Source organism: Thalassophryne amazonica, chromosome 11 (assembly GCF_902500255.1).
Source record: "Thalassophryne amazonica chromosome 11, fThaAma1.1, whole genome shotgun sequence".
In the NCBI taxonomy this organism is placed as follows: domain Eukaryota; kingdom Metazoa; phylum Chordata; class Actinopteri; order Batrachoidiformes; family Batrachoididae; genus Thalassophryne; species Thalassophryne amazonica.
In genome coordinates, this window is record NC_047113.1 from 51,965,699 (window position 1) to 51,992,983 (window position 27,285).

General features: G+C 40.2%; 1 protein-coding gene across 2 annotated transcripts in view; it reads left to right on the top strand.

Moving 5' to 3' along the window:
* The first annotated feature begins 6,210 nt into the window (after positions 1-6,210).
* Positions 6,211-27,285, top strand: part of fgf13a (fibroblast growth factor 13a) — a 322,215-nt gene continuing 301,140 nt past the window's right edge. The window contains exons 1-2 of one of the 2 annotated variants that reach the window (XM_034181666.1): positions 6,211-6,457; positions 6,653-6,803. In XM_034181666.1, the coding sequence (XP_034037557.1) occupies positions 6,755-6,803 (49 nt within the window). In that variant the 5' untranslated portion in view covers positions 6,211-6,457; positions 6,653-6,754. The remainder of the gene's footprint in view (positions 6,458-6,652; positions 6,804-27,285) is intronic. The other variant, XM_034181668.1, reaches the window with a different exon arrangement.

Here is a 27,285-nt window from a genome sequence, read left to right on the forward strand (position 1 = left end):
AACATTTTCACATTGTCTTTATGGGGTATTGTGTGTAGAATTTTGGGGGAAAAATTAATTTCATCCATTTTGCACTAAGGATGTAAAATACCAGTGTGGAAAAAGTGAAGCGCTGTGAATACTTTCTGGATGCACTGTATGTGGGTGATTGTTTAACTACGGGCACTATTGGCCTTGTAAATGTAATTTCCACCACACCATTGCCTTACAATATAAAGCGCCTTTGGGCAACTGTTTGTTGTGATTTGGCGCTATATACATGTGCTCTGATGTCACTGTTTATCACCATAGAAACTACCCAAACAATCTTTCATACAAACTGGTTAAAGGGACATTACAGTGTTGTGGTGGAAATTACGGCAATAGTGTGGGACAACTACATTTTGTTTAAAAAAATCACAACAGTTGTATGACATTGAATACCCCAATTATGTTTTGGTTATTTTACTGATGTTTTATTCAGAGATATTTTAAAACATTAGAAAAAATGTTTCTTTACCATTCATTTTTATCATTGAAGATCAAAAGTCTGGGTGTGGGACAAGCACAAAACGGCAATATTTGCATATAACGATGCTGAAAAAAGGTGAAAAAGTCATCATAGACTACTAGAACAAATTTCTTAACACACTTTCATTGTAAAGATAACTATAAAAATGTGAAATTTCCCCTTTTTTCTGTTTTTCATACAATATGATCAAAGGACATAATAAGTGCCCGTAGTCTAAGAATCACCCTTATACTGATGCCAAGATAATATTCCAGAAGATTCTACTCTGCACTTTCACACAGTTTTGAATCACTCACTCAACTGTTAACAACATCTTTATATCATCCTTTAAAAACTACTAAGTGCTGACAGTAGTTTCAATTACAAATCAAACGACATACACAAAGAACAAGTTAAAACATGCACGTCCATAGCAGTTTCAGCTTCTGCATGAAAACTAGAGAAAAATGTTCAGCTTCTCCCTTTTTCACTTGAGGTTGCTAAAATGAATCCAATATGGAACTGCATGTTGACTTGGCACAAGCTTTACTCCAGATGCTCTTCAGGACACAACTCCACTTTACATGGAGAATGGACAGGGGTTGTCTTGAACCGAGAACCGTCTTCTCCGGAAACAAGCACACTGACCTCTTGGCATGAAAACTAGAAATGAAATCAAATAGAATCGCTTAGAACTAACAATATATGCCAGAAAAATGTGAGTTTTAAGTTTGTATTTGAAAACTGTAATCAGTCTAATAATTAAGCAAAGTCTCTGAAGGCTGTTGACTTCTTCATGACCAACTACACCAGGTGATTTCACTGATTAACTGATTCCATCTGCTCAAAGTAATGTTAATCAGTGAAATCACCTGGTGGAGTGGGCAGTAGAAAACCTTCACCCTTTCGGCCCTTTCTTGAATCAGTTTGACGCCTATGCCCTATGGTATTTGGATTCAGGTTTACTCTGCTTTCCGGAGGTCATGAAGAAGTCAGCAGCCTTCAGGGCGATTAAGGCTTAACAAGGTCAGTGAGATGAGCAGGCACACACCCATATTATGTCTATCTATCCATCTGTCTATCAATCTGCTCAGACATAAGAAGCCAAAGCAAGAGTGTCTGGTTTTATTCAGAACTCTAATTACCATTTTCAGGATCATCTGGACACATGTTGCACTCTGTTGGGGTAGCACAGAAAAAATACATTGCAATAATCAAGTTTAGAAGATACAAATCATGAACCCATGTCTCACTATCTGGCATTGCCAAAACTGCTCTAATAATTGCAGTATTACAAAAAATGAACATGGACAGTCTTTGCCACTTCTCTAATAAGCAGGTCAAATGATAATGTGGGGTCATAACTACACCAAGATTTTTAATTCTTTCACTATGATGAATCACACACCCAGAAGTAATATTAATTGATCATAGAGATGTCTGGTCTGTGTGGCAGGGCCAATAACAATTGCGTCATTGTTCTCAAAATTCAAAAGTAGAAAATTACAAGACATCCAGCTTTTCACCACTGCCAAACAAACCTCTAGCTTTGCAACATAAGTAGCACTATCTGTGAACACAGGCATGCAAAGTTGCATATCATCCACCTACCAGTAAAAGTATGAATACCCTGACCATCATAAAGTGAAAACAATGGTGGTCCAAGAAACGAATCTTGGGTATCCCACACTTCAATACAGAGAATTCCAGGGTAGAATCATTATAGAAAATAAATTGTAAGTGATCTAACAAGTAAGACCACAGCCACAACAGCATGTGACCAGAGTGACCAGAAAATAAGACAACTTTTCAATTCTTTCCAACCAAATACTGTGATTAGCACTGTCAAAAGCAGCAATAAGATCCAACAACAACAACATGGATGTGGAATCCTTTTCAACAGTCAACAACAAATCATTCACCACTTTTGTAAATGCAGTTTCTATGGAACACTGTGACCTAAATTCTGTCTGTAAAGGTTTAAAATGATAGGTTTTATTGACCAATAGGCTTCAAATTGCTTATAAACTACTTTCTTTAGAATCATTGGGTGGTGGGGGAAGTCAAATTATAAACAGGTCTGCAGTTTACAAGAAATTCTGCATCCAAACTAGGTTTCATGGTCTGTAGTTAAATGGAGTTGAACATGTTTACAGCAGAGTTTCACTTATTGGACAAAATACCTGTTATTTATTTATTTTTTGTTCAGTTACTTTCAAAAGTGGGCAATAATTATTTAATTTAAGATGTTCATACAAAATTGTTAATGAATAAAAGCAGTTTGGTTGACAATGATTTTAAAATAAACATTTTGATCAAAAACTATAATAAAATTAATTTATTCTGACTCAAGTAAAATAAATCACCAATCCTGATAAAAAGCTAATGTAACAATTTGCATGGACATTTCAGAGTACAATGGAGGTAAAATAAATACGTTAGAACAAAAATTCACAAACTTGGTAACCATTTTTATAACCAATATGTAATTTTGGTTATTATTTTGGTAAAATAAAGAAGTTAAAATAACTTAAATGGACTATTTTGGTTACTTAACACCAAATCCTATTAACTAATTTCAAGTTGGTTCAACTAAATTACACTTAAAGAGGACAAAATAAATTAGGTTACTACAGCCAACTTCATTTAAATGTGCTCAACTGATAAAATGTTCCTTTGTAGAAAAACAATGTCAGTTGGACATATTTTGATAATGTGAGACTGACATACACATTTAAATAAAAATAAAGACACAGGACCTTTTTCAGTGCACTTAATGAAACACATCACAAAACTTTAGTTGTATAATAAACTAGCAGATTATCCGCCCTAGAGCGGGTTTGATTCAGAGACGGAAATGAAAACTTCATCTTCACCAGCAAAGCTTATCACCTCCTACCTATTCCGGATTCCAGAGAACTGTTGGGGTGTGACTAAAGCCGTCTCAAGAAGAGACACGTGCTACTACATCTTTTCATCAGATTTTAAGGTTCAGCCTATAAAATTGTTCACAGACTGGCACCTCCCTACCAAGCTGACCTAATTAAACCCTATGTACCTGCCCGGGCTTTGTGTTCTCAGGCTGCAGGACTACTTTGCGTTCCTAGGGTGAATAAAAAGTCTGTGAGTCACAGAGCTTTCTCTTATCGTGCCCCTGTTCTGTGGAATGATCTCCCTGCATCAATAAAACAGCCCGATTCTGTAGAGACTTTCAAGTCCAGACTTAAGACGCACTTATTTTCTCTTTCGTATGGTAAGCATACTGGCATAGTATGTTACTATGCTTTTTACTTTTTAAATTAATTTTATTAGGAAACCGTGCGGGCTGCGGCCTCAACTTTATCTAAATTCTGGGTCTTTTAGTGAAGCTTAGGGCTAGTGGCCGGCGATCACCTTAGTATTTCTTCTGTTTTTCTTGTTGCTTAATGCTGACAAATTATACTGTATTTGTTGTCTATCTGATGCCTGATTCTGTATTTTTCCCTCTTTGAGGTGCAGCTCCATCCAGAGATGGGGGTGGTGTCTGTTTCTGTAACCATCCTGTCCTGTGCACGGGCAACATTTCCTGTATATTCGTTTTGTGAATTGTTTTGTAAATTGTGTCGGTAGCATGGCCCAAGCAGAGGGTCACCCCTTTGAGTGTGGTCTGCTTGAGGTTTCTTCCTCAAATCATCAGATGGAGTTTTTCCTTACCACTGTTGCCTGTGTGCTTGCTCTGGAGGTTGGTAAAGTTAGACCTTACTTGTGTGAAGCGCCTTGAGGCAACTTTGTTGCACTATATACATGAAAATAAAGTGAAAATTGAAATTACTACTACTACCACCAACTTTACAACTCGTAAAACTGAGTTCAACATCCAAAACTTGTAAGAGCTCTTTATGTTAAAGAGAGGTAGCAAGTGGACGTAACTAAACGCAGCAGCATGTTTTAGAGTGTACTACTACTACTACTACTACTACTACGCTACTGCTGCTACTAATATACTCAATAGCCTATGTCACTACCCATATGTCAAAGTATATGTGTGCCAAGTTTGGCTCAAATCTGCAGCACAAAAGTGTCTCTCCCCTAAACTACTACTACTACTTATAAAAATGAAGATGTAAACAGTTCAAAAAGGAAAAAGGAGAGAACAGAAAAGTATGACACCAACCATTTAGTACATTTGTCGATGATGATGCACCACAAAATTGTTTCTCCCTTTAACTATTCCTACTACTGCTACCACTACTATAACTATTACTAAAGTATCAGTAGCTTATGTCATTCCTGGTATGTCAAAGTATATGTGAGCCAACTTTGGCTCAATCCTGCAGCACAAAAGTGTCTCTCCTCTTAACAATAGCAACAAAAACAACAACTACTAGTACTACTAAAGTGCTCTAACCCATGTCACTCCCTGTATGTCAAAACATATGTGTGCCAAGTTTGGCTCAAATCTGCAGCACAAAAGTGTCTCTCCTCTTAACAATAGCAACAAAAACAACAACTACTAGTACTACTAAAGTGCTCTAACCCATGTCACTCCCTGTATGTCAAAACATATGTGTGCCAAATTTGGCTCAAATCTGCAGCACAAAAGTGTCTCTCCCCTAAACTACTACTACTACTTACAAAAATGAAGATGTAAACAGTTCAAAAAGGAAAAAGGAGAGAACAGAAAAGTGTGACACCAACCATTTAGCACATTTGTCGATGATGATGCACCACAAAATTGTCTCTCCCTTTAACTATTCCTACTACTGCTACCACTACTATAACTACTACTAAAGTGCTCAGTAGCTTTTGTGGTGCATCATCATCTCCTCTTAACAACACCAACAAAAACAACAACAACAACAACAACTACTACTACTAAAGTGTTCTAACCCATGTCACTCCCTGTATGTCAAAACATGTGTGTGCCAAGTTTGGCTCAGTTCTGCAGCACAAAAGTGTATGTCCTCTTATTAACAACAACAACTAGTATAGTAGTTGTTGTACTACTACTATGGCTACAGTGCTCAAGAGCCTATGTCACTCCCTGTATGTCAATGCATATGTGTGCCAAGTTTGGCTGAAGTGTCTGAGTTGCTGTTTTGACAGGTCAGAGACATACACACATGTTCGTACAGTTTTTTGTGTATAGATATGTGGCCCCGAGTAGGGGCTACAAATATTTATTTGATGCAAATCCTGTCTAACTGAATGAGGGTCATCTTATGAAGGTTTGTTTTTTTTAAGTGTATTTATTCAGTAACAGCTTCAAAAGATCCATGCGCCTTGTTATTTTAGTCATTTTGAGTCAGTTCATTATTTTTTAGAGTGTGCAGATATAATTACTTTTTCTCAAATATCATATTTTGTTGCAGTGGTTGTTCCACATAAGTATGTACATTGCAGAACGCATCATTATCATCATCATCATTATTATTAAAGTCTTTCAGTTGCATTTGTTGCATATCTTCTGCATTTTTTTTTTTACACCACAAAAGAAAACCTGTTTGAAAATACGCAGCTGGTGCAGGTGAGAGCGCCAGCCGGTGCGCAGCGCGCTGCGGCGCTTTAACGCACAGCTCGGCTGGTGTTTCACACTGTGACACAGCTCTGCACGGATGGAGGCGTCTGCGCGGATCATCATTGCAGTCCGACAGCGATTGTGCGCGTTGTGCGGGACGCAGGGCGCGCTCTCACCGTGTGGATCCTGTTGAATTTGTGCCGTCAAGGACAGACGAGGACGGAATCTGACCGCGCGCGCGGCTCTGTGCCGGTGCTTTGTTTCTACGTTTGTGTCTTTTAAATGCCGGATCGAAGCCCGCTGAGAAGATTGCGCTGCGTTTTTTGTTTGTTTTTTCTTTCTTTCTTTTTTGGCGCCCCTCTTTTGTCACTATAGAGGCGGTCGTGATTTTCTTGTGTGCCACATTCGTGGTGGGAACGTTTTCTTTCATCAATGAGCGTTGATGTAGCCGCAAACGTGGAGGAGATAAGGTAGGTTATTAGGACGGTTTGAGTCTTTCCCCCCAGAAGATGTGTGTGCGTAATGACAATATTTGGATGATTATCCAGCTGGAAAACACCTCGCTCCGTTCAGACGGTTTATTGACTCACCCCAAATACTCTGCTTTATTATTTTCCTGCGTAATGAAACGATGCTGAGCACTAATTGTATGCCCCTCTTCACAGAACCCTTATCTCAACACCTGGAACCTTTGGCACGGATTTCCTTGAGGACATAACATTTCGATTCTTGTCTAAATCGGGAATTACACATCCAAACTGGGATCTATGAGCGCAAAAGTGGCGAAGCCTAAAGAAGACAAGGATGCTTCCAAGGGTAAGAGGCGAGGTTCGCCTTTGCTCTGACCGCTTAAACCACAGGTCTGACCGCGGCCGCGCACTCATTCATTCCCCGCATGGTGCTGAAAACAATAGCAGCCAGTGACGATAAGCCATTCCTAGCACGGTGCATGTGGATTTTTTTTGCTGTTTTGTGTTTTTTTTTCCCTTTCCTTATATTTTATTTTTTACACTCTCAAGCAGTTGCTGCTGCGGGCCTGTGCTGCACGATTTGTTGGTTTGAGGTTCACATGGTTTCCTTGCAGATGGAGATCCTCACATTAGACAGCATCGTTTTGCTCTAAATTAAAAACAGGATTAAATTCTGTGATCAGGACAGTGGTATCTCATTGTGTCACTGGCATCCTGTTGAAATGCCCCTTTGTGTTTCTTGCCCTACAGCCCATGACACTGATGAGTCCTTTTTTGCTTTCTCCAAGTTTGACTTACACCCTATATGAAGTAAAAAAAAAAAAAAAAAAAAAAAGAAACGAAAAAAAGTGGTGGTGATGGGGTGGGGGGTGGGGGGTGGGGGTGGCAGCAACAACAAGTACACTGCGTATCCATTGCCATGGAGACAGTGTGCAGACAGGGTTGCCACAGAAACCTGGTGGGACTAATCCTTGAAATGGGGGATGTGCCCGACAGTTTACGCACTGGCAAACGCACTGCGCCTTTGTGCTGATGTTCATTTCTCACTTTAAAGAGCATGCAGGGAAGCAGGATTGTTGCTTCAATCAACAAAACAAGCAAACACACCTTTTTAGTTTTCTTCTTTATTGGAATTTATGGCTTTCTCTTGTCCGAAGAGATCTGTGATGATTTATGACTTGGGTGAACCTGAATCTGCATTTCTTATTCATCTTTCCTCTTTATTTAAGGTGGAATTCAACATCAACATAAATAAATACAGTTGGTTTATATCTGATATTGGACATTATGTGCGACATTTTATTCCCTGTGAAATAACATTCATTGGTGCAATATCCTGTGTTTGGAATACAAAGTGTGCAATAACTGCTGTTCATAATCTCCTTCAACCTTTTACTGTGTAATACTTATTAGGAGCACTGGGTAAGAATGAATCCTTTTTTATATTTTTATACCTTTATACTTTTACACTTTTTAATATTTATTTACTCAAGAACTCTGCACAAAAATTCCTATGTACCCAAACCTTACAGGCGAGTACAAATGGCAAATACAGTTTCTAATCTCTACTGAGAACAGTGTGCACCTTGATTTGGACTTTTTGGACGTATAATGTGCAAGCTATCCTGTGTTTTATATTATATTAATATCACAACTACAGTATGTGATGTGAATCCACCAGAATTAAGCACACGTGTCAGGTGAATTTTAATAGAGAATACATTAATAAGTGAACTGAACAAAAATCTTTAATATTTCTTTGAACTTTCTGTATCCATGGGCCCAATTGGTCCCTGTGTGTAAAACTGGGGCTGGGATCCAGATTTCATCTATTCAAATCAGGTCTGGGTTCAGGTCCCAGTGTCTTGTCTCCAAGGTGTGTCACACACCTGGGTGGACTCAAGTTTTGATCCAAACAGTGTCTTCATCAGTTCATAATGCATCATCCCTAATTCTCCTCAACACTCCTCTTTGGAGAAGGTTTCTTCCTTCTCTTTCTTCCTTTTATCCCTCCTTCCTTCCTTGTTTTTTTCTTTATTAGTTCCCCTCCTTGTGTTCTTTCTTTCTCTCTTTTCTTGCTTCCTTCAAATTAATTTAAGCATGTCAAGTTTTGACACGCTTCACATTAGTCACTTTTTTTTTTTTTGGTGGCCTGAACTGAAAATGGTATACAAAAAGGAAAAGTCAGTTAATCTATGGGTTTGTGATATCGTCACAAAAAATTGGCGCTTTTCTTGATGGGGGCATGAATTTATTTCGTAATGGGGCATGAAATGCGGGGTGATGGGGGTCTTGGGGGGGGGTTATGGTTAGGTTTAAGGGAAGGGAGGCCCTTACGTTATGGTAAAGCCCCCATCACACATAGCAAGAAAGTGCAGGAACCAGACAAATATTACCATCATCAGATGCAGTAGGGAGGGAAAGAGGCATGGTCAGCAGTGTCAGAACGCACGATGGCAAGATGGCACGATGGTACGATGGCATCCAAAGCTTATGTAGACAACAGGTAGATGCTCACAGATTGCCATCTGTTGGTCTTCGGACCGCAAATCAATATTTCCCGATTGTGGACAGATGTGTCATTCTGACGTAATTCGGCCTCAATCAGCATATGTGTGATGGGGGTATTAGAGTTAGGAGAAGGGGGAGGATTATAAATAGTACACAAAAAAGTGTCATGAAAAATGCCACATTTTCGTGACACAATTCTAACTTTGTTGAGAATTACAAAAAATATGTTTTATGGTCAACTACATTTATGGCGGGGGGGGGGCTACAATAAACAAACCAAAGGTTCAATCAATCAATCAATTTTATTTATATAGCGCCAAATCACAACAAACAGTTTATATTGTAAGGCAGTAGGTTCCATCTACTGGATAGATAGATCAGTCTGACCTGTCATGCTGAGACAGTCATATACCTCCACAGAAATCTCCCCCCGACGTGTCACTAGAAATAATCTGTGAATATGATGAATGCATTTAAACCAGACCCAAAACAGTAGCTGGGGACAGAAGGAAAGAGGGGCTTAAATAAGAACGCTGAACAAAGCCTGGTCTAGTTTTACAGACACTGAATCTGTGTTGTAACCACTGCAATACGAACCAAACAGCAGCGTCTCAGTGTGAGAGTTACTGGATTACCCTCATCAGGGACTTGAACAGTCCAAGAGCTGCAGGCTCAGTGCTGACCCTGCCAATGCTGGCAACCACCTGTCTCACAAATTATTTCAGGGAAACAGTCCATTAAAGCCACAGCCACCTGGCACCCCCCTCCCCCCCGCCATGCATGCTGTGAGACTTGCAGAAGATTCTGACTGCACAACTTTCCCACAACAACAATGAAGCCCCCATTTCCTCTTATCCTCTTGCAAACCTTTTCTGGGACTCACAGCTGTTGGTGTCAGCTTTGGCTCTGGTGTCAGGATGGTCTCAGCAGCTATCGCACTCAGCAGGCAGCTAAACAACTGTGCCATTAATTGTTTCCTCTGCCAAGCATTTACAGTTTCATATACATATTTCATATTCATTAGCAGGTTGACCAGAAAGAAAAAAGTTCTGACAATCTTTTCAATGAAACTTGTTTTAAAAAAAAACTTGTTCTTGGACTAAGCTGAACTTGTATACAACCCCAATTCCAATGAAGTCGGGATGTTGTGTAAAATGTAAATAAAAACAGAATACATTGATTTGCAAATCCTCTTCAACCTATATTCAATTGAATACACCAGAAAGACAAGATATTTAATGTTCAAACTGATAAACTTTGTTGTTTTGTGCAAATATTTGCTCATTTTGAAATGAATGCCTGCAACACATTTCAAAAAAGTTGAGACGGGGCAACAAAAGTTGACGAATGCTCAAAGAATACATAACTGGAAACAGGTGAGTGTCATGATTGGGTATAAAAGAAGCATCCCCAAAAGGCTCAGCCGTTCACAAGCAAAGATGAGGTGAGGATCACCACTTTGTGAACAACTGCATGAAAAAAAATACTCCAACAGTTTAAGAACAATGTTTCTCAACATTCAATTGCAAGGAATTTAGGGATTCCATCATCTACAGTCCATAATATAATCAGAAGATTCAGAGAATCTGAAGAACTTTCTACACTTAAGCGGCAAGACCAAAAACCAACATTGAATGCTCGTGACCTTCGACCCCTCAGGTGGCACTGCATTAAAAAACAACATCATTGTATAAAGGATCTTACTGCATGGGCTCAGGAACACTTCAGAAAACCATTGTCAGTTAACACAGTTTGTTGCTACATCTACAAGTGCAAGTTAAAACTCTACCATGCAAAGTGAAAGCCATACATCAACAACATTTAGAAATGCCACCACCTTCTCTGGGCCCAAGCCCATTTGAAATGGACAGACACAAAGTGGAAAAGTGTGCTGTGGTCTGATGAGTCCACATTTCAAATTGTTTTTGAAAATCATGGACGTCGTGTCCTCCAGACAAAAGAGGAAAATGACCATCCAGACTGTTACCAGCACAAAGTTCAAAAGCCAGCATCTGTGATGGTATGGGGGTGTGTTAGTGCCCATGGCATGGGCAACTTACACATCTGTGATGGCACCATCATTGCTAAAAGGTACATCCAGGTTTTGGAGCAAGACATGGTGCCATCCAAGCAACGTATTTTTCAGGGACGTCCCTGCTTATTTCAGCAAGACAATGCCAAGCCACATTCTGCACGTGTTACAACAGTGTGGCTTCGTATTAAAAGAGTGTGGGTACTAGAATGGCCTGCCTGCAGTCCAGACCTGTCGCCCATTGAAAATGTGTGGCACATTATGAAGCGCAAAATACAACAATGGAGACCCCGTGAACAACTGAAGTCATACATCAAGCAAGAATGGAAAAGAATTCCACCTACAAAGCTTCAACAATTAGTGTCCTCAGTTCCCAAATGCTTATTGAGTGTTAGAAGGAAAGGTGATGTAACACAGTGGTAAACATACCACTGTCCCAGCTTTTTTGAAATGTGTTGTAGGCATCCATTTCAAAATGAGCAAATATTTGCACAAAAACAATAAAGTTTATCAGTTTGAACATTAAATATCTTGTCTTTGTGGTGTATTCAATTGAATATAAGTTGAAGAGGATTTGCAAATCATTGTATTCTGTTTTCATTTACATTTTACACAACGTTCCAACTTCATTGGAAGTGGAGTTGTACATGAACATTTAAAAAAATACAGACTGCAAAAAAGACTTTAATGTGCACAGACTCTGTATTTGCAATGCATAATGAATGCAAGTGCAATGTTCTTCACAGAGTGCCTCAAAGGGAACAGAGACAAAACAATGATCATGTGCACAATCCTGCACACAGACAAAAGCAATGCAGATATGTATGAAGTGCACTTGTACATATGTACAAGGTCTGATTTGTGCAGAATATACATGGTGCAAGTATAACAACATATAATAGCAGTATTGCAAGGTAATAAGAGGAATACAGTTGTAGTGGCAATTATAGTCAATTAAAAATAATGCACACAGCTTGGCACAAATTGATAGACATATGTGTTGCATACCTGACAAAATGTCTTGGTGCTCTGAAATGCTATTCAAATCAAGTAGTTTGCCTTCAGCGCAATTCTGCACTCTAATTAAAGTTGCTTTAGCTGTAACGTGACTATAACAGCTGAGGAAGTATGGATACTGGATGCTGCAGGAGCAAAAAACTACCATCACATTGTCAATGTAAATTCCATTTATTATTTTCGGTAGTTGCTGCACAAAGCAAACTCACCACTGCAGCAATCCACAACCCTTTGGAAGCAAAAGTGTTTCGCTCAACACTTTAATGCTTAATATTTAAAGTCAATGCATTCTCCAAGTTTTCTGATTTTTGGTTCAGAATGCTTTAAGGAATCATGCTAATAATGCAAAGAAGCAACAAACATATGCATGGAAAAACATCATCTCCGTGGCAGATATAATAAATAGATTTTCTATCTGGGTGGCTTGAATAATCATATCACAGGCTGGAGTAGCATTAAAACTGTGCTGCAGAGTCACTGTTATTTCCGTGGCGACGTGTTTTCTTGTACTTGGTGGGTTTTGTGTGATAGTAATCTGTTCTGTCTTTTGTGTGTTGGTGTGGCTCTGTCTTACCCTGTAGCAACACAGCAGACAACATAAAGTATGAGGAAAGAGAGGAGAAGAAGAGGATATATGGTGGGATAGTATGAGAGCTGAAAAGTGAAGCTGCAAAATCAACACCAGTCGAACATGTCATGTTAGATTCCCCTTCCCCTTGTCCTTGTGAGGCTAAGTTGTCCAGACAATGTGACGTGTTATAACCTGATGTATTCATGCTCTGAGCCTCCCCACACACACAGAGTCTGGCGTGTACCCACTCACAGTGCAACAACACATTTTAACCTCAAGTGTTTGGCCAAATGAAAAAAAGTCCCAAAATATACGTAAGACTGCCCAGGCAGACGACCTCTCCATCCCCATCGCTCAATAGTAAACATCTATCTGCTGCAGCCTGGTGAAATGCAGACGTCAGCATGGTCTTCTCCAGCTGCTGGGGTCTTCAACACTGAGACATCTGCTTGCCGTATAATCTGCGGAGAAATGCGCCACATTGCCAAAATGTCATAGCTGATGGCCCACATATTTCGCATCTGAGTCTCCCTAAGTAACTGTTTGTTTGATGCAGTCATTCCAGCAACAGCTAGTGCCAAAGACATCCAGTTTTCCACTTACGTCATGGGTTAGCAATCAAGTCTCACAGTCATACAGTAAGACAGGACGCACCAGGACCTTTGCCCTGCTGTAAAGATATCAGCATTGCCAAGCACCTCTGTCCGGTGACCTCATGACTCCAGAATGTCTTTCCATTGAACCTCAGGGTTATTTTTAATTAGAAAGTACAAATAAAAACAATGCTTTTTAAATTGAACAATGCAAACACATTTACTGATCTCTTATACACATATTCAACCCCCCAAATTCTTTGCAAATTTTTTTTTATTGTAAAACAATACCATTCAGTTTGTCCCATCATCTGGGGGAATCATCAGTCTGTACAGTATCATTCAGTGCTACTCGCAGAGAGGAGGAGTACAGGAGCCTAGTGAAGGACTTTGCTGCCTGCTGCCACATTTACAGCTCAACACCTCAAAGACAAAGGAGCTGGTCATTGACTTTGGGAAGTCCAGACCAAATCTGTGACCAGTTCTGATTGAGGAAGCTGAGGTGGAGGCTGTGGACTCCTACAAGTATCTCAGGCTGTGGCTGGACAGCAAACTGGACTGGACAATCCACACCAAGCACCTGTACAGGAAGGGACAGAACAGGCTGTACTTTATGAGGAGGTTGCGGCCATTTAACATCTGCAGGAAACTCCTGTGAATGTTCTGCCAGTCCGTAGTAGCCAATGTCCTCTTTTACACAGTGGTATGCTGGGAGGAGCACATCCAAGGAGGACACATCCAGACTGGACAAACTGATCAGGTGGGCTGGCTCTGTGGTTGGCATGAAGCTGGACTCTCTGACGGTGGCAGAGAAGAGAACACTGGACAAACTGCTGCACATTATGGACGATGTCCGTCATCCTCTGCACACCATCATCAGCAACCAGAGGAGCATCTTCAGCCACAGGGGGGGGGGGGGGGGGGGGGGGTAACAGGAAGACAGAGGACGGGAAGGAGAGGAACAAGTATTGATCAGTATGTCCGGTATTTATATTTGCAAACTTACTGCTTGAAACTCACTTTCCCTGAGGCAGTCTTCCCGATCAAGTTCTATCTAATCTAATCTTTCCCTGGGGGAAAACAAGCCTTTGTATTTGTTAAAAGTCATAATTTTAAAGAAGCTTGAAGTACAAAACTTTTTGTGTGACTTTTATAAGATAGACTGCCAAATTTATAAAATATCAACATACTGTAGTTGACCCCATACAGTAGTATAAGGGTTAACCAACCCAAACTGTAGCTTTTCCACAGATTCCTTCTGGACGAGTGCATTAATAAACTCCCCCGTGTCTTGGCATTGGGAGTGTCACCCTGTGGATTCATGCCTGCCTGATCTTCCTTGCTGAGTCCTGCAGAGCACAAGACATAACTCTTGTATATTTGCAGGCAGATTAATTCAGCCTGAGGTCATCCACAGCACTGAATCAATAGACACCCAGAGAAGAGTTCAGAGCTGCTTCATAAATCACATTGCAGGCAGCTTCATCTTCCCCAGAGCTGATAAGGTGCTACTGTCTTATCGACAAACCAGCATGTTGCCCATAGTGTCATTAAAACTGGGTGTGGTCCTAATAAGAGACAGTAGTAACATTTGATCTCTGCTTTATTGACGTGTCGTAATATCACAAATAGTAAACATGGACATGATCACGTTTTCACTTCATGAGCTTCAGCCATTTCAGTGTTTCAAATGAACATTTGAAACAGCAGTTGTCAGTTTTCTACATTTGGGTCCTCAGTGCTCTCCAAAATTCTAAGTAGAAATGGAATGATACCATGTTTATCCATAGAGAAATCGTGAGTAAATAAGTAAACGATGACTAAAGAAATATTTAGCGATTGATTGTAACTAAAAATAACATGTTCCAGAACATTCAATGACTTTCAACACTATATATTATTCATTCATCAAGTTCTCTACCCCACCCCCACATACACACACACACACACCCCTTACAACTGAGTCAAGCTGTAGTGCATTTTTTTTCTACATCAGAAACAGTTTCATGGCTGCTGCAGCTCTAATTTTCTTCATCCATGGTCATTATTTTGGTCAGAAATCTCAGCCACACAGTGACAGTGGGTTGTCTCCTCAAATAAGCAAGACACAACATGTTTTTTTTTATTTATTTATTTATTTTTTTTCAAAAAGTCACGTGAAAGTTTGTGTTCTTTGAGTTCCTATTATTGTGCCACATTTTTGCAACACAAAAGTTGCTATCAGCTTTACGTTGCTTTTATGCATTTGAAAGTACGTCCTGACTTGTCCCTACTTTTTGTACTTGTGTTATCATTAGCAATATGGGTAGAGCTGCCTGAAGCAGTGTCCCAACTCAATAGCTCATACGAACGCTACCTTCAGTGCATCACTACTTTTAAAATTTGTTTACCAAGTATTGCAAAAATGCATTTCTGAACTTTTGACTAACCTGACAGGCAAAAAGAAGAAAGAATATCCTTGGTGGTGATAAGTGCAGTCAGTTCAGCTTGATCACTCCTTGTACTTACCATATTTTCCAGAGTCTAAGTCACACTAAAATACAAGTTGTACCTTTCCATATAATCAGCTCTTTCATGTTTTGTTTTTTTTTTTTTGTACATTGTTGCTGTGTACTTTTTATTATTGGCATTTATTCTTGCATCACTGAAGGCCAGGGGTGGTGGCCAAGTGGTTAAGTGCACTTTTTTGTCAGTAGCTACGTTTACATGGACACTTTATTTCTGATCTGATTGAATTCTATCCGATTGGTGGATCAGATTGTCTTGTTTACATGAACGTGCCCTAAAGTGATCTGCTTGCTGTGCGTGTTTACATGCACCGTGGTTACGATCCGATTCAGTCAGTAGAGCAATCCCATAATGCTTTGCGTTGTGACGTCTGCCGTTTGTGACATACGCAAATGAGTTGTACCCGGAATCCGCCCGTATAAACAATGGATTTGTTAGCTGGACTAATCAAGATTACTGTTATTTTTTGCGCGTTTCTTTTGAAACTGCAGAATCAGAGGAACATGCATCTTCTTCAGGACTTGTTCAGAAAGAAACGAGCGCAGCGGAATGTGTTTTTACGTCATGTAGCACGGAAAGCTGTAATGAAAACACAGACGGAAGGTTCCTAGTCCAACCCCCTCTCGCCCATGCCCACCCTCCATGAAATACAGACTTGCATCAGGAGGGGCATCCACTGTAAACTTTGTGTCAAATAAACATGCAGATCCATCTTGGATCTGTTGTGGAGACCCCCCAGTGAAGAGAAGGGAACAGTTGAAGGGACTTACTATATTTTTATTATTGGAGCTTATTTTGAATAGTGCTTTAATTGAAAGACATGCAGATTAGGTGAATAGGAAGCTTTAGAATTGTCCAGGTCTGCCTTGCAAAAGAGGTGTCGATCTCAATGGGACTAACCTGGATAAAAAACGTTAAATAAAATAAAAAATAAATAATTGATGGGAAAGCCCTCTATCAATAGACATTAAAATGAAAAACAAGTGTGATTTTTGGTATACAAGTTGCACCATATAAGTCACAGGACATCCCAAACTAGTTAAACACGCATGTGACCTACACTCTGGAAAACACTGTATGTTTGCTCAACCCTAAGGGCCCCTTCACAACCCTAAGGGACCCTAGAAATCAGGGCGAATCACGGCGAAACAGCCTGAATGAGCGAACCCTGAAAACATCAAGCCAACATTGGGAGGGACACACGGTCGGGCAGGCATGAATGATCCTGCTGCGATGCTGCACGTGCACGAAACTGTTGCAGAGGGAACACAGTGCTAGCAGCTGGAGCATGTGGAACCACATCGTGCAGTTGCTGTGGAAAAACAAAACAAAAACCAGCTGGAACATGTGGAACCACATTGCGCGCCACTGTGGAGAAACAAAAAATAAAAAATACATGCAGAGTTCTAATTTAGATTTGGAATGTATAATAGAAGATGTATCTTACTGAATTTTCATGCCACTCATGGGAGATTTGAACCTGCAATTTACAGAAGCTCTGATTAACAGACGGAAACTTTACCACTGTGCTGCCATCACTAAAATGCCTAAAATCAAGAAGTAGATAAATGTATTTTAAAAAAGAGAAATTAGACGATGTAGACGAGGAGAAAGTTTTCATCATCTTTAATTACTGTGAAAAAAGTGCCATAATAACTGACAAAACGACATTTGTTACCCCATCTTTTTGGTGATATGTGACTGAAAGTGGCGTATTTGTCACACTGCTGGCTTATAGTCCTGTGACGTGGTGCTCTCAGGAAACACGTGTCCTGTCAGACAGACGTGACATTCAGATCACCCGCTGCGTGACCACATGATCTGACGGTCCGTTTCACCTGGGACAGCCTGTCAATGTGCGCACTGTGCACTTGCAGCAGCCCGTCGCAAAACTGACATATGTTTTTATGTATGCCCACGTGAGGACAGCAAGCAGACACACGTGTGTCACTGTGGACAGTTGTAAGGCTATGTCCACCAAAACACGATTCCTGCTCCCCAGCCGTTACATCCAGAACCGGAGATCTGAACAGTTGCTGCTGTTAGTGGCCACGCCCCCTGTCCGTTCAGTGCAAAGACCAACGTGTCACTCTCTGTTTCTGTGTTATGTGATAATTTTTTATAGTTATTTTGTTATGTAATTTTGTATGTAGTTATTGTAGTATTTATTTATATTTCTGTCCTGGTGGTGGTCTCTGTGTTTTTAATGTGACACGTCATCTGCATGAGCCATGATTTGCAGCTGTCAGTGAGTCTCTGGCCGGTGATCAGCTGGGAGGCGGCTCAGCGTGCTGTGTGTGCTCAGATGTAGCTCGCCAGTCCCCATCTGTACATACATACATATCAGTATTCCATGCAAGTGTGCTCCCCCGGCATGTCAAATGTGTTGCGGGGGGCAAACACACACACAACATGTGTTTTAGGGTTTAGTGGGGGAGCTGATACTCTGGCACGCCACATGTTGCTTTGCAACACCACAGTAGTGGGGGCATTTAGACAAATTTCACATCCAGCTCGAATATGGTCGTCTGCTCACTATTTTTGTGCTGACTGCGCGAATGGCCCCACATTTTCTAAGTGTCCAGCGAGCGGTGTTGGATGTTCATGTGTGTCACCTGGAATTTGGCCGACACCTGCTGCGGGAGGGATCGAATGGGCTCTCACAGGGCACTGTCTGTCTCTCGGCCATTGGTGTCCGTGAATAGTTGCATCGACAGGTGTACAAGGCATTGGAGGCAGCTCCGATTTTTCACGACTGGCATGCAATTCCTCCTTCGTGCGCAAGTACAGTATTTCAACATAGTGAACTGGACCAACTTGTGTAGTACTCAGGAATGTGCAATTGTGCAGATCATTGCATTGGTCAGTGACATTGTTGACACACAGACAGGAGTAAAGTCTCATTCTCACATTCATGGATATGCATCCCAGAAGGTCCAGGTCTATAAGAGTGCCAAATCCTGGTTGGATATGAATATGAAGTAGCACATGGTTTGATGACATCATGCGCCAGACTTGAACCACATAATATGTGCAAAAACAACCATAGCATCCCGATAGTATAACTTTAGCACAACCTTGGTGTTTCCAAAAAACCTTGCGGTGTTGTCACTGCATGTACATTAATGTACAATAATGTTACAGTCTCCAGAAAAATGCAAGGGATTATCAAAGCTTGTCATTGTTTATGATGGAGAGGAACTTTAACATCTTGAAAATCCCACCATATTTAAGACAAGGCCACGGCACAATGACAGAGTATTCCTATTCATCACAGACAACCTCCTGGACCCATGAAGATTTTCCAAGATGCTGACAAGGTTTCAAACTGTGATCTGCCAGGATGCCTGTCCATGATGAATGTGAGAACAGGTCTTAACTCAGATTCGAACCTCTGGCTCTACCAGATATTATCTACGTACCTGTAATCAGGGTAACTCGTAAAATTTATTTAATTTTCTCGCTTATCATCTACTACAGAATTTACAGTCTCTTCACAACAGCTTGCTCAAAACAAAAACTACCATTTACAGTGAATAAAAGTTGGACTCAGGAGGAATTGCTCCACAGGAAGTTGCCATCCTGTTAGAATGGTGGAGTTGTTCCCTGTCAGATACTTTCCTTGTAGTGTTGCAGATCCGGACACATCGCCTCAAGGAAACTGGCTCACTCTGTGTCAGAGTTCTGCCACTCTTCATTGCTGACTTGTGTGTTGATCTGTGTGTTCGGGGATGTTAGGAACCCATCTATACACTTCCTCTGTCACTTCAGGTTTCTGAGTGAGTGACTGGTGAATTGACTTCTGGTTTCCTGTGTGTCTATGCAACACTCAGGCCAGTCTCATGCTTTTTTTTCATGCTCCCGTCACAAAATAAGTGACATTTTTGTGATGTGTTTTTCTTTATTTTACTATTTCTAACCCTACCCCTTATCCTAATTCTAACCATATCCATAACATAAATGTCTGCCTTCCCCTAACCCCCCCCCCCCCCCCCCCCCCCCAGACCTCTCCTGTGTCACCCTACATTTCCATCCCTGTCATGAAATGAATTTATGCCCCTGTCACAAAAAGCGCCCACATTTTCATGACGGTATCACGAACCATAGATGAAATTACTTTTCAAAATGCCATCACAAACTGCCATGAGATTGGGTTGCAATACCACACAGAAGAAAGTTTGAAGTTCTATATACTACAAATGGAATTCTTTCTTTCTTAGGTCATGAGCTTAAAAACTGTATTACTGAGTAGATTGTAGTATCCATTTACAACATGTTGGGCAGCGACGTTTTGCAGTGGTTACTGTCCCCTTAGTGCAAAAAGCAGTCTCTGTCATACATTTGGAGAAGTGGTGACTTTACGGGTGCGGGTGTAAACATCTTTTTGTTAGATCTGAGACAGGCTGCTACCTGGTTGGGTGTTCGGCTGCAACCTCCGTGACCCTCCACAGATTAAACTAGTAAAGCTTCAATAAAATTAATTTTAATTTTACTGATTCACATCACAAAAGCTGCCATCTCAAAGCAGTAAGGTCTGTCTGGATCCAGTTTATTTTAAGTAGCCACACCTTAGCCGGGTGACACTTGGGTGTGTCCTTGGTATTTTGGGGGCTTCAAGGTTGAAGTTCTTTGTGCTGGATCCTGCTCATGGAAATGCAGTTTGAGTCAACTGGCTCATAATGCTGTTTTGTTAAGTTAATGGCAGGGATCAGAACTGTGTCAAACGTGTGGGATTACCTACAATTGTTAGGTTTTGGATTTTGGCTTTCAGAAATGGATGTCACTCGACTGTAGTTAATCTGCTAATCTTCAGTAATTGTAGTCATGTATGTTAAAGTGCCCTGATACGTAAAAGTTAAGGCTTTTGTCAGCAATCAAAATTAGCACTCATTATCTTGTTTCAGGGTTTTAATGGGAAGTGGAAAAACAACATCTTATTAGGTTAATAATTAGAAATTTATGACATTTATTTTTACCAGTGGTGAACACACCTAACCTAAAAGGTCGCTTTGATAACTGCTAATTCACTAACTGAAAAGTTAACTTGCATAATGCTGTAGCACTTTTTTATGAATGAAAAGTGCATTATAAAAGAAATGTATTATTAATAAAATATTTAGTTGAAGGCACAGCTAGTTTTTTTAAGCTCTAAAACAAAGATCTAAAGCACTGAAATTGTAATATTTTGTAACATATAGTGCATCCAGAAAGTATTCACAGCACTGCTCTTTTTCCACATTTTGTTATGTTACAGCCTTATTGTAAAATGGATGTAATTAATTTTTTTTCCTCAAAATTCAACACACAATACCCACAATGAAAATGTGTAAAAGTTTTTGGGAGATTTTTGCAAATTTAATAAAAATCTAGCACATCACATGTACATAGTAAGTACACTCAAAAATATAAACGCAACACTTTTGGTTTTGCTCCCATTTTGTATGAGATGAACTCAAAGATCTAAAACTTTTTCCACATACACAATATCACCATTTCCCTCAAATATTGTTCACAAACCAGTCTAAATCTGTGATAGTGAGCACTTCTCCTTTGCTGAGATAATCCATCCCACCTCACAGGTGTGCCATATCAAGATGCTGATGAGACACCATGATTAGTGCACAGGTGTGCCTTAGACTGCCCACAATAAAAGGCCACTCTGAAAGGTGCAGTTTTATCACACAGCACAATGCCACAGATGTCGCAAGATTTGAGGGAGCGTGCAATTGACATGCTGACAGCAGGAATGTCAACCAGAGCTGTTGCTCGTGTATTGAATGTTCATTTCTCTACCATAAGCCGTCTCCAAAGGCGTTTCAGAGAATTTGGCAGTACATCCAACCAGCCTCACAACCGCAGACCACGTGTAACCACACCAGCCCAAGACCTCCACATCCAGCATGTTCACCTCCAAGATCATCTGAGACCAGCCACTCGGACAGCTGCTAAAACAATCGGTTTGCATAACCAAAGAATTTCTGCACAAACTGTCAGAAACCGTCTCAGGGAAGCTCATCTGCATGCTCGTCGTCCTCATCGGGGTCTCGACCTGACTCCAGTTCGTCGACGTAACCGACTTGAGTGGGCAAATGCTCACATTCGCTGGCGTTTGGCACCTTGGAGAGGTGTTCTCTTCATGGATGAATCCCAGTTCACACTGTCCAGGGCAGATGGCAGACAGCGTGTGTGGCGTCGTGTGGGTGAGCGGTTTTCTGATGTCAATGTTGTGGATCGAGTGGCTCATGGTGGCGGTGGGGTTATGGTATGGGCAGGCGTCTGTTATGGACGAAGAACACTAGTGCATTTTATTGATGGCATTTTGAATGCACAGAGATACCGTGACGAGATCCTGAGGCCCATTGTTGTGCCATACATCTAAGAACATCACTTCATGTTGCAGCAGGATAATGCACGGCCCCATGTTGCAAGGATCTGTACACAATTCTTGGAAGCTGAAAATGTCCCAGTTCTTGCATGGTCGGCATACTCACCGGACATGTCACCCAATGAGCATGTTTGGGATGCTCTGGACCGGTGTATACGACAGCGTGTACCAGTTCCTGCCAATATCCAGCAACTTCGCACAGCCATTGAAGAGGAGTGGACCAACATTCCACAGGCTACAACTGACAACCTGATCAACTCTATGCGAAGGAGATGTGTTGCATTGCATGAGGCAAATGGTGGTCACACCAGATACTGACTGGTATCCCCCCCAATAAAACAAAACTGCACCTTTCAGAGTGGCCTTTTATTGTGGACAGACTAAGGCACACCTGTGCACTAATCATGGTGTCTAATCAGCATCTTGGTATGGCACATCTGTGAGGTGGGATGGATTATCTCAGCAAAGGAGAAGTGCTCACTATCACAGATTTAACCTGGTTTGTGAACAATATTTGAGGGAAATGGTGATATTGTGTATGTGGAAAAAGTTTTAGATCTTTGAGTTCATCTCATACAAAATGGGAGCAAAACCAAAAGTGTTGCGTTTATATTTTTGTTGAGTGTATGAAAGTTTTAATGGGAAATGAAAAACAAAACAAATTATGAAAAACAACAACAACATAGAAAAGCAACATAGCGAAAACAAAACAAAAGAACAATGTCAACATAACGTGTCCAAAAAAAAGGGAGTAAGAAGACACATGCTTATTCAGTCCTACCCCTTGTATTATCTAAGTCCTTTTATCATCATTTAATTTCAAAATACTCTATCGAACAAATTTGCAACCACAATAATAGTAATACTAATAACAATAGTAATGATAATAGTAATAACAATATTAATAATAATACCAAACAATTTATATTCACAATATAGCAGCACAAACACATCTTTCTTCAGACACATATCTAGAGAACATTTCTTTATATTGATATTTAAACTGATTAATATTTGGAGACCGCTTGAATTCCTCTGCAGGTTATTCCATATTTTATGGCCACAAATGAAAACACAGAAACCTTTCCTGGTAACACAAGCCCCTTAGATTATATTTTCCCTCTCTCTCTGTGAAAAATTATTGAATTCTAAAGGGTAGTTGCTTATTTTTCACTTTATACATTAATTGAACAGTCTTAAACAAAATCACATCGTGGAGTTTTAATATTTTAGATTTAATGAACAGTGGGTTGGTGTGGTCTCGATAACCTGCATTGTGAATTGTTCTTAATGCTCTTTTTTGAAGAATGAATAATGGTTGCAATGTAGTTTTAGAATTATTGCCCCAAATGTCAGCACAGTAAGTCAGGTAGGGTGCAACCAATGAACAATACAGAGTATGTAGTACTTTGCAATCAAGAATATGCTTTGCTTTATTTAATACTGCAATACTTTTTGATACTTTTATGAATATGTTGAATATGACCTCTCCAATTAATTCTTTCATCAATAATGACACCTAAAAAGTTATTCTCTTTGACACGTTCTATGTTTACCCCTTGTGTATTTAACTGAATGTGTCTTTTTTTTTTATAATTTCCAAATAACATTGTTTTAGTTTTAGACAAGTTTAGTGATAATTTATTAATATCAAACCATGTCTTTAACTTTATTATTTAGTTCCTAAATCAGAAAATTGTTGCAGATTTTTTCCTGAACAAAACAGGTTTGTATCATCTGCAAAGAGAACTGCTTTAAACAGATCTGAAACGTTACATAAATCATTGATGTACAAAGTAAATAATTTTGGTCCCAACACAGAAGTCTGAGGAAGCCCACAAATGATGTCCAGATATGAAGAACACTAGTCCCAGAGTTTAACAAACTGTTTCCAGTTTCATAAGTAACTTTTAATCCAGTTCAGAGCCACCCCTCTGATCCCATACAGTTCCATCTTTTGAAATAATATGTTGTGATCTGTTGTGTCTAAAGCCTTTCTTAGGTCATTGAATAAACCTGCTACTATTTCCCTTTGATCCATATATGTTTACTGATTTCTTCTATTGAATCGAGCAGTGCCAGTGCCATGGACCTATTCGCTCTAAAACCAGAATGACTTTCATCAAGCAAGTTGTGTGGCTCTATAAATTTTTCCAATCTGTTTTTTCCAGTATCTTTGAAAATTGTGACTATAGAGACACAGGCCTGTAATTAGTAAGAAGATGCTTACTACCAGATTTAAATAAAAGTATCACTTTTGCCACTTTCATACAATTTGGAACAATTCCAGTTTGAAATGATTTATTGAAAATATGTGATAATGGTTTTGCGATTTCAGTAATTATTTGCTTTACTAAAGACATGCACATCATTATAATCTGTTGAATTTTTTACTTTTCATTTACTAACTACTGCACATTAATAATTCCCCTTTCATCCACTGGGCCGAGAAACATTGTGTACAGGTTCCTCTCAATTAATTGAGGATTTTCCCATGGGCTGTGTGGAAATTCAGCTGCTAGATCTGGCCCAACATTAGCAAAAGGTTTATTGAAACTATTCACTATTTGGCTATGTTATATTCACCTTTGTTGTTATAAGTAAAGTATTTAGGATAGTTATTTGATTTGGGTTTATTTGATATAATACTATTCAGTATTTTCCATGTTTCCTTTATGTTGTTTTTATTATCGCTGAGTATTTTTTAAAAGTAGAATTTTTTTTTAGTTTCGCATAATAGTTGTTCATTTGTTTTTATAGTTCTTATATTTAATCTCTGCCTCTCTTGATTTACTTTTAATGAATTCTCTATATAGCATCTTTTTTGTTGGGAAAGTGTAGTGACACGGACCCTTAAGGCGGTTAAGATGTGCTGCAATTCACCTAACACGCCTCCTGCTGGCGCCTGTGCACCCTGCTCTTCCATTGGTTGTTCGACTGATGGTTGACGCCCCTCAGAATCCGTGACGTTGGCCGAGATATCCTGTTGGGAAAGTGTAATGACATGGACCCACAACATGGGGCGTAAATGAATGGACAATGGATGAGCCAAAAAAACAACAATTTACTGTTGGGAATGTGCACAACGAAATACAGACAATCACAGAATTTGAAGTCAGTCAATATACAAAGGTGACGTGTGGGCAGGCTCGAGGATAGAAGACGTCTGTCCAGAGAAGAGCCGGGTCCCACACGATATCCACTGCCAACGGGTCTGAAGTACGCCGGAGCCGCCAAGTCCCGAGTCCCCAGGTGGCCACCGTCTCCAGCTGTCAGACCTGGTACTGCTGGCAGGAGGCAGAAACAGTTAACAGTGGGTGTGTGTGCACACACCCAGCAAACAGTCAGCAAGTACGGTTCCTTAGGTGGGAATAACACCTCAACCTCAAACACAGTACAATTACGTGCAGCGCTTGATAACTTATCCCAATTTGGCGTGAGGAGCGAAGTCCGTCGTCTTTCTCACGATCCCCAAATCCCAGCCTCCAGCTGCAGATATTAATCAGGAACACCTGCAAAGAATCTAGACAATTGTGTGTTTGGCACCAGAAAATGGCTGAGAGTTTTACCTTGTCAGTAGTCGATATCTCGGCAGTGAGGTGGAGATGCTGTCCGGCTTTTATGGAAGTAGGTGATGAGTGGATGATGGGTGACAGCTGTCACTCCAGGCTGCTCCTGTGAGGCGGCTGCGCCCTCTGGTGCCTGAAGCCCGCCATTCAGGCAGGACGCCCTCTGGTGGTGGGCCAGCAGTACCTCCTCTTCAGCGGCCCACACAACATTTTTCTTCTTACAAGCCTTTTGTTATCCATGGGTTAGCTTTGTATTTATTATTTTTATTATACTGTATAATTGGATAATTTATATTGATAAATATGTTTATAAATTCGTAAGATGCTTGATTAGCATCTTGCTTTTCATATATAGAATTCAATCATGTAAAAGTAAATCATTTTCAAAGGCAGTGATAGCTTCTTCTGATTGCATTTGCAATCAGAAGATTCGCAATGCATGATTTTAGGGTATACAAACGTTTTTTGACCATTAAACTAAACTTTTTAAAAAAATATTAGCAAAATTAAAGTTATCATAACTTTATTCGGTGGACATTAACTGGTCTGCTAATGGTATTCAAAGTTAGCTATCAAGCTAATCCACTTGTAAAAAAGTTAGCTTTGCTAATTAGCCATTACCTGGACTGTGCCCACCACTGGTTCTTTTTTGCATTTTTATCTAGTGTGGTTTCTGCTGCTCAAGGGATATTTTAAGGCGTTGTCTACTTTTTTATAACGCTTTCAGAGGAGTTGATAAATGGCAAACACAATACCTTTGGCAGGTGTGTGACAAGCTAGCTCTCCATGGTAATGAGCTCACAGCAGATCAAACGCTACTTGCCCCTCCGAGACGAGGGAGCGCACTCATCTATTGGGCTGAGCATGTGGCTGCTCTGACTCATCTGTCTGCAAGCTTTCACACCTCTCTGCTGCCTGCCTACAGTATGTGTCATGGGTTGCTGCAGGAGATAAATGGTAAATGGACTGCATTTATATAGCGCTTTTCCATCTGCATCAGATGCTCAAAGTGTTTTACAATTATGCCTCAAATTCACCCTGATGCCATACAAGGCGCTCACTACACACCGGGAGCAATAGGGGATTAAAGGCCTTGCCCAAGGGCTCTTAGTGATTTTCCAGTCAGGCGGGGATTTGAACCCATGATCTTCTGGACAACCACTAGACCACCACCTCCCCTAAAAAAAAATAAAAATCACACACGTTGTCATCTTTCATCTTTAAACCAAATAAGGTGCCACCGAAGGTTTAAGACAAATTGGAGTTGAGTTTGTTAAAGTACCAACTTGATCTGAGGCCTCGGTGTGGTTTTCCCATCCATGTTGTCCATGTGGGTTTCCTGAATAGTCAAAGCCAAACACACACATATTAATAACAGCTTAAAATCGAACATATTTATGTGCGATCGAATCTTTGTTGCTCCTTTTGTGAAAAGTTCTTCTCACTCATTGTGGTTTTGGACAAACCCGAGCACCACTGAGCTGAAACCAAATAAACAGGCATAGAAACTAAAGGTCTACACCGGGTCGCAGTAATGTCAAAACACAAAATAAGATGCTTGGCTGCTTGTATTAGCATTTCCATCTACATGTTTTTGATATATCAGTGCTGAATGTGGTGAGTAGTTAGTCTGCTGTTTTAT